This window comes from Mustela nigripes, chromosome 14, assembly GCF_022355385.1.
Source record: "Mustela nigripes isolate SB6536 chromosome 14, MUSNIG.SB6536, whole genome shotgun sequence".
Classification (NCBI taxonomy): domain Eukaryota; kingdom Metazoa; phylum Chordata; class Mammalia; order Carnivora; family Mustelidae; genus Mustela; species Mustela nigripes.
The window spans coordinates 94,197,539-94,208,658 of record NC_081570.1 but is presented as its reverse complement, the minus strand read 5'-3'; the positions used below and the strand labels follow the sequence as shown (position 1 = coordinate 94,208,658).

Genomic DNA, 11,120 nt, shown 5'->3' with positions numbered 1-11,120 from the left:
TAAAAGAAGAGACTGCTTAGTTAGCACTTGGGTCTTCCACATGAGAGATCCAAGAGAAAAATCAGAAACAGAGGGTCCCTCCCGGCCCCAGCGGGATCCCTACAGCCATTCCTCATGGATCATTCTTCCCTCTGCTTCCATGGGGTTTCTGGCAATGCCATCTCTGGTTTCATTTCCTGCTCCCTGATAATATAAGCCAGTGGTTTTTAACCCTGACTATACATTAATCCAGGGAGCTTTTACAAAATAAGTCTGGGCCCCATGCCAGACCAACTGTATTAGAATCTCTGGGGGGTGAGGCCAAGCTTCCTGCTTCAAAATTCTCGAAAACCCTCACCCCTTACATCTACTACTAGATATACAATTTCTCTGCTACCATGTTAGTCTGGAGCAGAGTTCTGGTACTCTTCAAAATCAGGCACACCACTTTATTTAAAAAAGCTGGCTAACATGCTTTGTTTAATATTGGGTAAAAGAACATCTCACGTGTTTTCCCCCAAGTTACCTGTAATAATTGGGTTTGAATGGCCCATTTTTGTTGAGTCCCAGATATTTTGCTTGGTCATCTGTCAGCTCTGTCAGGTGGGCATCAAATGATGGCAGGTGCAAGCTGGCAACGTACTCATCTAGGAAGAACACAGTGGCAGGGGAGCTCACTCCGTTTCAATCTGCCTCTCAGGGCACACCCTCCCCCTATTTTCATCTGAAGCTTTTTGAGGAGGACAAGGAATGGAATCACTGTGAAAGCACCTGTAACTTGAAATATTTGCTTAAAGAACCCTCAAAGTTGCCTTTCTGGCAGGGTACTTCTCTCTGTATATCCAGAATGCATTTGGAAAGCCATTTGCTAGGGTGACAAAATGGGGTAGACTTGTACCTCCCCATCCTTCCCTGGCAAAGCTTCTGGCTTTACCCCAGTGGCTAACATGCTACATATGACTCTCACCTTCCTGTAGCAACTTCCTTGACTGAGTTACATTCAAACTATGAAACAAAGTAGATACCAATAGCTCAAAAGTGCTTTGTATCATTACAATTTCTTTAGAGTAATACCCATAAAGGCCTCAAATCTTAGGATCACTGATTTCTAAGGCAGCTGATGCAAACTGATTACTCTTCCATAGATAAAACTTCCCAGGCTTTACTTTTATGAATATGAATTAAAGAAAAAAAAAATCTGAGATAAGCTGGTTGGAGGAAATGAGAGTGAGAAGTCTTTCACCTTTAAAGAAGGGGTAAGGGGCTGACCAGTTATAAATGGGAGGTGGGTGCCACTATTCCAGAAGGGCAAAGAACCAGAAAGGATGTAGTATGCCACATGAACACAACACAGCTGTCCCCCAGATTATCAGGAGGATCCATATTTACAGAAGATGGATGATAAAACCTAGATTTGTTTCTGTTTCTCTCATCTTGTTCACAGGCTATAGTCACTGGTGGTGGGAAGTTCACTGAACTCCATATGGCTACTAAGAATAAGAACATCTACCTTAAACCACTATGCTAAGCACTTTTACTCATTAGCTCTAATTCTTACTACAATCCTACAATAGTATGTAACTATTACTCTCACATTATTGATAAAGATATTGAGGAGATTAGAATTGATCCTGACGCCCAGAAACCATGAAATGCTAGGATGCAGATTAGAACTCTGACTCTAAATCCAATACTTTCATTTTACCAAACCATGCAAACATCTGGGGCTCAGTACAGGCTCCTACTGTTTCTCACTCACCCATTTTCTTAGGAAGCAGGTATACATCTTGTTTGTATCGTCCCTCAGGTGCATTATACAGCTCTATCAGTGCCAAAGCCTAAGTTGGGAAAAGAGGGTCAGAAGCCACAAAAACACTTCTTAGGGACCTAAAAATAAAACTCAATCTAACAGGGTCTTGGGGTAAGTACTACAGTGATCTATCATGATGCCAGTACCCAGGACTTGGCCTGCAGTAACCACCACCACACATCATAAGAGGATTTGCTGCTCTTTTTGTTTAGTTCCTAATAAAAGAACAGACTAAATACAACTAGGCTGGAACCCTACCTTCTCAACTAACATAGCCAACTCAAAGGGGCACAGACACTGACTCTGCCTGAGGACTCTCTTCTCCGCTTGAGAAAGCCCATCTTGGCCCCTTGTGGCCTGAACCAGGTTGAAAAGAACACAGCACGGCACACTCTCATTGAACTCTGACTTAGGTCTGGTTCCACTAATCTCAGGGCAAGAGAGGCAGGCATTTGGCCACATACCTGTGTTGTAGCTGTGATGGACAGAACAAAGGTGGGAACTGTGGAGCAGCTCAGGTTGAGAAGACGACCCTGAAAAGGTAAGAGAGCCCCGGGTGAGCTGTGCTCCCCCTCCGTCTGATTCCAGTGTCATACAAGTGAAGCAGAGCAGGACAGGACTCAGTCGGTACAGAAAGAATTACAGTCCCACATCAGGCTTCTAGATTTTATCTTATTTCCCGTAAGCCCGTGTGAGTATGACAAGCGGAAGCAGCCATGGGAGTCAGGAAACAGTGTAGTACTTGGTAAGAGGTAGATCTTTTTTTGAGTGGTTCTATTTTAGGGACCAGAAAGTTTAAGGACTAGATCTCTATCCAGAGATGGAATTCAGGAAAACCTGGGCCCAGTGCTTTCTCCCTATCTCCCCTCCTCCATCCTCCTCCGCCATGGATCTCACGACATTGCCCTCCCGTGTGTGTACCTCTGCCAGGAGGACAACGCGTTTGCCATCTGGCCAGATGACATGGTCCACCTGAGAGCGCACGCGCTCCCATGTCAGCTCTGGAGTGCGCAGGCTGGTCTGAAAGGAAGATGGCACGGTTGACGGGGCTATAGTGGATGGGGCTATAGTTGACGGGGCTATAGTGGAAAGTAGGGGAAAAAGGCCGTGCAGCAAATCAATGAGGGCAACCTTACCACATCAATTTCTGTGTTGGAGTGCCCCATATTGCATACGATACAGCTGTTTTTCATGCGGTCCAAATGCTCCCGTGTCACTACATTCTTATTTCCTAAAGGTAAAGGAGAGCAGCCAAAGAAAGATGCTGGGGGACAAAGGTACCTGGCTTCCAGTGAGGACATGGGAAAAGAGGACGCCTGCTGCACTGAAGGGAATGCATCCTTTATGAGAAACGAGTACACTGCATAACCGCTTTTTACACTCAGTGATTTGGTTTTAAGATTCAACAGTATAAATCACCTTCAAGAAAAAAGGCTCTTGGTTCTGGAAACATATTAAGGTTCCGATAGCTTATTCTGGTTCTGAGACTTTTATACCGAGCACAGGTCTCACCTACTTTATCTGAAAGACCACTTTCAATCAAGATTTGGCCTCAGAGCTACCAGTCCTCCATGTACACCAAAGCACTGATACTTACCCGTGCAAGTTATTACGACATCAACTTGCCGGATGACTTCATTTAGCTTTACCACCCTGAACCCATCCATGCTGGAAGGAAAGGAAGGAACACAATGAGCAAAGCAAGGAGGCAGGGGCACAGAGGCTGGTCACAAAATGAGACCAGCGAAATTCCCTTCTGAAGTCGGGTCCAGTGCTATCTCACGGGTAAGTGACAAGCTGTTCTAAGCTACACACTGGCCTCTGTGGACTCCCTGATATTCCAATCAGGAAGGGAAAATGCCAAGAAGCTCTAGGAGTGCCCTGGGCTTACAATGGAGGGAAGAGCCATCCTCCTAGCTTTCTCTTCCTTTAGAGAGATTTCTGCAAGGAATGATTAATATAATCAATCATAAACTCTCAGGAACACTAAAAGTACCAGGAATGAATCTAACAGTGTTACCATCCTGTTCTTACCAGGCCTGCAGAGCACAGATGGGGTCGATTTCTGTGATGTAGACAATTGCTCCAAGGGCCTTGAGAGCAGCACAGCAGCCCTTTCCCACCTGCAGAGCATAAGAAAGAAGTAGGGGTGTCAGGTCATTTAAGGTATGGGTAGGGGGTATGTGGCTAGTCGGGAGATGGGAATTAACCTCCCTGAAATCACCAATGCTCTAGTGAGCCCTTGCAGGGATGCTCCAAGCCAGGCAGAGCATAAGCAGATCCAGATTATGCTGTGACCCTCAGCCAGAGAGATGATCTGACATTCATATTTCACAGCAAGGGCTGGGGCTCGGAATAGTGAAAGAAACTGGGAGATCGAATAAGTGTTACCATGAGGAAAACAAGACCAAGGAAGAGCAATTGTAACCTCTCATAGCTTATTCCAGAAAAACCTGATTAACTCTCATTTAAGATGCATCGAACTGAAGGACAGCCCAGCAGTTCCAGAACCTCCATGGGTCACTGATGACAACAGTCTCCTTCACCTAGTCTAGTTCAGGGATCATCAACTATGTACCACTTCGAGTCCCACCCTTCACTCCAGTTCCGGGTCACTTGGGTGGCTAAAATGCCACATGTTCACTTGAAGTCAGTCTCATGAAAGGTAACTGTTATCATGGTGGAGGGTGGGGCGGGGCTGCCAACAGGCCGTTCCACAAGACAGTGTGGTGAGATCTGAAAACTCTATGGATTTTGTACATCTCTATTCATAATTCTGAATAAAGCACTTCTGCTACTGAGATACATTATCTCGAAGCGTTTTTTAACCCTGTGTCAGTGACCACACTGACAGCATGGATTGCCTTCACTCCACATTTCTAGAAAGTCTATGAAAAGACACTGAGACCCAGCTATTTACCTCACCATAGCCACACACCACCACTTGTTTCCCACCAAACATCACATCTGTGGTCCTCTTCAGGCTGTGGAAAACAGATAAGGGCTCAACTTAAACATTATTAGCCCAGACACAGTCCCTCTGCACAAAAGCAAAAGTGTGAGGCAACGCCCCATGAGAACTCCAGCTGGAAGCTGGCTGGGCCCAGTATGACACGAACCCCTCTAACGAACCATTAACACCAAGGGAAGACAACGGGAAGACCACGGGAGAAGACCAGGAGTGGTATCAGAATAACACTGCGACCCAACCCAAACCTGTCCCCTAGGAGTCTGAATATCTATACATTTCAACCTACCCATCCAGAATGGACTCTCGGCAGCAGTACAAGTTATCAAACTTCTGTTTGGTAACAGAGTCATTGACATTCATGGCTGGAACACAGAGCTTCCCAGCTTTGGAGAGCTGATACAGCCTAAAGGGAAAAGAAGCCACAAAAACAAACAAAACCGAAATTACTACACAGCAAAATCTGCCTAATTCTCTTTGAGCTCCATGCTTCCCGCCCCCCACCAGCTGTATTTATTGCCCAAGGATATCAGTAAGCAAGAGCATTTCCTTGTCCTCACCTCTTTTCATTTTCTCTCCCCCTGGGCCCCCCGCCCTTTTCTTGGAAGGGGAAAAAACCCCCTTTCAACAGAAGAAATTGACTTCTCTTCCATAAAAGGGGATATATTTCCTTAGACCAGCATTTTCTTGATAAAAAAACAAACAAACATGCCTACTTCTGATAAACAAAGATTATCAATGACTCTGATTCAGTTGCCTATGTGTGCTTGTGTGAGCGTGTGCAGTGTGCACACAACGGAGAAACACTCTTCCAGAAAGAGATCTTTTAGGGTTTTTGACAAGCCAAGAATACTCTGCCCAGTTTTACTTTTTGTAGTGTGTATAATATATAGTTTTACAATAGGATTTTTTTTCGTATTTCAAATATAAAATTTTAATACAATATTGAATACAGTTTTCCAGATACATTCATTCCCTATACCTCCCAACACTGGTTGAGACTCACAGTGGAATAAGTGGGAAAGAAAAATGTGTGAACTAGAACCTGAAATAACTGCCATTTAGGATCTCCTGGATTCTTCAGAAGTAAAAACAGAAGTTTTATCTAATGAAGGTACTCCCATTTAGTTACATGTCTGAAACATAGCCCTCAAGCCTAATGGAGACCAGGAGAGTTTGCTGAGGCAAGGACACAAGGGGCAGCTACTCCAGAATCTGTTACCTGTGAACACCAGTCACGCTCTCTTCCACAATGCCTCGGATCTTCTTAAACACGTTTGGATACTTCTTATAAACCCAGTGGGTTAAGTCTCCCCCATCATCCAGGATCTACAGAACAGCCAGAAGACTTCTATGGGCATTCAGGCTGCTAGAGCTGGGGGGAACTTTGAACCCACTTTCTGTTCTAGTAAGAGAGCCCTGTATGTTTTGGAGGAGCACTCCTCAGAGCTCCTTCGAACAGGTTTAGACAGTGGAAACACAGTCAAATCTGTTGGTGTAGAATGGTTAAAAGGATTCCTAAGTTTGTTCTTGGCTATAGTGAAGAGTACTAGGCTAATCACAGACTCGTTTTTAGTCTAGAGTCTTGAAATATATAGCTCTGTGGGATGCAAAAGGCGAGCTGGGACAGGAAGGAAAGAAACCAGAATTCCACTCCAAAGAGGAACCACATTATTTCTTTCTATTTCATTCTGCTGTGTTTGAGCCACAAGTGTTCACTTTAGTTTTACCCTTCCCCCACCTTTCCATTCAGTACTCAGACCCATTCTGAATAGGTACTGAGCTAAACACTCTGACAACAAAGTAAGTGTATCAGAACATACATCCAAAACATATTTAGGGAACCATGCTTTGAGGGAAAAAAGGAAACAAATCTATGGTCAAAGTGTGGGATGAATATACATCATTACCATGTTAGCTTGCCAACCATCCATGTTCACACAGCGGTCAATACACCACCAGAAGTCATCTTCTGACTCGCCCTTCCAGGCAAACACGGCAACTCCTGTGGGGATGGGAACAAATCAGCTCACTCCTCCTTCTGGGAGTCTGCTATACCAATACCACTTTCTGAGATCCATGTGATGAGGAAAAGGGCTACAGGAACTATGTTGGACAGGAAACAACTCTGAAAGGGCAAAAAGTCAAAATGGCACCTGTGGTTCAGAATTCGGTAACAAATTTAAGAGATTTTTGTTTTTTTAGAAGTATTTTGGAACCTTAAATTGTTACTCTCTTTCGTCAGTTTTATACTTGGAACTCTTAACAACCTAAGGAGATAAAGTGAAATGGGAATCATAATAAAGTTGTTCACGGGGCGCCTGGGTGGCTCAGTGGGTTGGGCCTCTGCCTTCGGTTCAGGTCATGATCCCAGGGGCCTGGGATCGAGTCCCGCATAGGGCTCTCTGCTCAGTGGGGAGCCTGCTTCTCCTCATCTCTCTCTCTGTCTGTCTCTCTGCCTATTTGTGATCTCTCTCTCTGTCAAATAAATAAATAAAATCTTTAAAAAAAAATAAAAAATAAAGTTGTTCACTAGAACATTATTTGTATTAGCAAGAATCTTGGAAAAACCTAAATGGTCAACATGAGTAAAACAATGAAGAAAGATCATGTGGCCATATAATTATTACGAATGATTCTTTCAAGAAGTTTTCAGGGACATGGAAAACTTCTTCTGAAAGTGTTATGTTTTAGGTTATAAATTATATATTGAGACTGATTTCTGTAAAACGTCAATAGAAAAAAGGAAAAATGTGTAAAATATTATCCCTGTGCAGTAGGATTATTATTATTATTTGGAAATTCCTAAATTTTCTGTAATGAACACCAGAAAAGAACAAGAAAATCAAGAGCATTATAAAGTTGCTCTCTGAGGATCCCAGGGAGATGGTAAATCCTTTAAGAAACCTCACAACAATTTTCTTCTGAACATTTTTACAGTAAAAACTGTTTCAAGCTGAGCTGAACTTATAAGTAGTCCATATAGTTTCAATACAATATGGAACACCAAATTATCTAATGAGCTACTAGTACTAAAGCCACTTCTTACTTGTGTGCCCTCAAAAGCGATGAGCCTTTGGTGAAAAGAGATCAGCTGAACTCCTATACCTCACACAGTTTAACATTCCTCCTTGTTTACTTACCATTAGAATTAAGCATCTCCCCATATAATTAAGATTCTTTTCAAAGGTCATTCTTTATGATTGTATCAGGGATATGGACCTTCCTTTTATTACCCATTTTCTTCCTGTTGCTATTCTTATTACCCTCCAAAGTTTTATAGCCTCTAGACAAACACGTAACCATAAAGATAGTTTTGATACGTAGATATTTTACTTAAATAATTATTTTGAAGCACTGTTGGTGAAAAAGGCTAAACTTACCAGCCTCGGCCAGGGCTGCAGCCACTTCGTTCTGAGTGGAATAGATGTTGCAAGCAGACCAGCGGCACTGAGCCCCCAGGGCACAGAGTGTCTCAATCAACACCTGCGTAGACATACGGGAGGACAGAGTGAGAGAGAGGAGGGCCGGGTGGAAGCAGGAAGCAGCACACAAGGGGACCATGCCCAGCAACTCTGCAGCAACTAGTGCTACACTGGGAAGTTGTAAGAGGGTATGGTCCAGTGAGGGAGCCTACTGCTATCTAACTTTACCCCAAAGATGTGTTCCTAAAAGTCTTAACATCTTCCTAACAGTCGTATTTTTGCAGATCTAGCTCTCCCTGAGTCAGGTCTGTAAACATACGTTGTAACTATACACAGAGTGGAAAACCCCATTACTGTGTAACAGGAGGTCCCACCTAATAGTCATTAGCATTTGGAGATTGGATAGACAGGAAAGGAAAAGCAAATTTTAAAAAAAGTTTATTTTTCCCCCTCATCAGAAGTCCCTCTTTAGTATCCCAGCAAACTCACCGCTGTCTGGGCTGTGATGTGTGTACAGCCCACTATTTTAGCACCAGCCAAGGGCTTCTCCCCCTGAGCACGTTTCCTGAGTGAAATCAGAGCAGACATGTCTGTGAAAGAACAGAGGATTTGAGCTAGGTCTGCACTAGCAGTATTACCAATTTCTGCCCCAGCAACATCTAGGGGTGGTCTAGATCTGTTGAGATATTGCAAGATAAGGTAGAAACACCAAATTTCCATGATGACTGGCAGCTTCAACAGCAGAAAGACAGTTGAGGAGTTGTTATCCAACTGCTTGGAAATTTCTGTCTTCCTGCAGAGGACTGAACAGAGAATGAATTCTCACGTCTGGTCAAAATGGAGAGTGAATCTCATCATTCACTTGGGAGGAGGGAAGCTGTTATGGCATTGGCTAAAGGACTCCTAATCATCAAACCAGGAAGGATATCTTCACCCTCAGCAGAAGAGCACTTGCTTTTTTTCTATGCATCCTAACCCCATTCTGTCAGTCTGTTTGGTTTTGTACTTACCCCCAGCAGAGAGCACACCTTTAGTGTGAAAGTAACAAGAGTAAAAAAACCTTATCAGGAGTGGGGTGGGTGGGGAAAACCATGATTTAACGGACTGTCAGTCACTTTCACTCTTGCTCCAGCAGAGGGTGCTAAGGACCAAAGACCAAAGAGACACTGGTCACCACATCCTTAGCTGAAAACCCTCCCACATCTGCTGCTTCTGGAAAATGTGGGTCTCTGAGATTGGCAGCTGTGGTAGAATCCCGCAGAACTAACCACCATGTAGTGATCCAGGACTTGCTGAGTCCACAAGGAGATCTCCGAATATGGTGTCATGGGGGAGGAAAACAGAAACTGCTCTGTGTAATTACTACGTGCTGAGAACAGGAAGCAAGGAGAACAAGAACCCTGGGGCTCAAGCTGCACGCAGAGAGATCTGCTTATACAAGAGCCCAGAATGTTGAATTTTTCAAGGTGACTTTCAAGTGTCAAGTTGTTTGTGGATCCTGATGACCAGCAAGTGGGTTGCTTCTGGTCCCCTACCCACTCCCTTTCTTTACCTTGCTCTGCAATCTCAATCTCCCGGCGTCCAAATTCTGCCTGCTTGATGTTCTTCACACAGAAATTGCTGCTGCCCTTGGAGTTGGTCTGCTGTTTCTCTCGGGGGGAAACCTCATCATCAGAGCTATCTGTGTAGGACGCAGCTAGAGCCAGGAGAGAAAAAAACAAGGACAGAAAATCCTCAATGGCCCTAACTCCACAAAGTGTGCTCCCCCCAAGGACTCTCATTTAAGTTAAGCAGACTCAGAACTGGAGCCACCTTTTACACTACTCTCAGGTCTCCCTCCTCAGAGTCTAATGGATGAATGACATTGTTGTGGATCTCTCAGTGCTGGAACCCTTTCTTTCACCCTGATGATACCCTACCCTTAGTCCCTATAACGGGAAGCTACAGAGCCCACTCCTGCACCAGCTCTACGGATCCCAGCTAATAGGGGCACTGGGTCCCAATGTGGATTGGAACCGGACATGGCGAAGATGGAAGAACACTTTAGAGCATGTAAGGAACACCACTGCTGTAGAACACTGGTTCTACATCTACAGCATTCATCAGAATCATGTGGAAGGTTTGTTAAAATACAAATGGCTAGGCCCCACCGCCAGAGGTTCCCAATCAGCAGATCTCGGGTGGCACCCAAGAATTAGCATTTCTAACAAGTCCCCAGCTGTTGCTGCTGTTGTTCAGAAGACTGCACTCTGAGAACTAGTAACACGGATGACAGTGCTAAGAGAATCTTATAAGGGATTTTACACTAGGCTGTGCTCAAGGAATACAAAGATGGAAAGAAACGACTCAAAAGGTGAGTGAGTAGCTCTGGTTCTACTGCCAGCCCTGAGATCACTCAGTATGTTCAACTTTAAAAAAACCAGCTTCACATAAAGGCTAAAGATGTCCTTTCAGATAGATGTGTAGGGGGACATAGAGTAAACACTCCCCTACTCTCAAATCACTTCTTTCCTCTCTGAATCAACGAGTGGTTCCCGATCTGTCTCTGCCAGTGTATCAGGTCTCTCTCACTGCCTTCCACACCCTGCTAGCCAACACAAATACTCCCAAAGGTATCTGTCTCACCAGACAAATGAACTAGATCACAAAATTAAAAAAAAAAAAAAAAATGCTCTGATAAGCTCCTGTTAATGCATGGACATCAAGATTTTTGAGAACTTTGCTAAAGCTTTCTTCACTCCCTCCTTCCATCTTCCTCTTAGAGCCCGGCTTTTCACGATGAATTCTCTCTCTGCTGGAATCGGTCTGCTTATCACTCCTACTCTTTCGTATCTGTCACTTCAAAACACCTTTTATTTTTGACAGCCATTATGTTTTGAACCTCTTCTTGCACACATGCCACAGTGACTCTGAATATTCACTTATTTCAATACTTAAC

At 44.0% G+C, this 11,120-nt stretch overlaps 1 protein-coding gene across 3 annotated transcripts in view; it reads right to left on the bottom strand.

The window, feature by feature from the left end:
- The window catches only part of AHCYL1 (adenosylhomocysteinase like 1), a 39,101-nt gene that overhangs the window by 2,070 nt on the left and 25,911 nt on the right, over window positions 1-11,120 (bottom strand). For 2 of the 3 annotated variants that reach the window (XM_059375672.1, XM_059375674.1), the window contains exons 3-16: window positions 9,735-9,878; window positions 8,672-8,772; window positions 8,141-8,243; window positions 6,668-6,762; window positions 5,980-6,086; window positions 5,047-5,163; window positions 4,710-4,773; window positions 3,824-3,912; window positions 3,387-3,457; window positions 2,926-3,020; window positions 2,711-2,809; window positions 2,254-2,322; window positions 1,739-1,817; window positions 506-626 (exon numbers count right to left, since the gene is read on the bottom strand). In XM_059375672.1, coding sequence (XP_059231655.1) covers window positions 506-626; window positions 1,739-1,817; window positions 2,254-2,322; window positions 2,711-2,809; window positions 2,926-3,020; window positions 3,387-3,457; window positions 3,824-3,912; window positions 4,710-4,773; window positions 5,047-5,163; window positions 5,980-6,086; window positions 6,668-6,762; window positions 8,141-8,243; window positions 8,672-8,772; window positions 9,735-9,878 — 1,354 coding nt within the window. Of the gene's footprint in view, window positions 1-501; window positions 627-1,738; window positions 1,818-2,253; window positions 2,323-2,710; window positions 2,810-2,925; window positions 3,021-3,386; window positions 3,458-3,823; window positions 3,913-4,709; window positions 4,774-5,046; window positions 5,164-5,979; window positions 6,087-6,667; window positions 6,763-8,140; window positions 8,244-8,671; window positions 8,773-9,734; window positions 9,879-11,120 lie in introns of those variants that run through there. The other variant, XM_059375673.1, reaches the window with a different exon arrangement.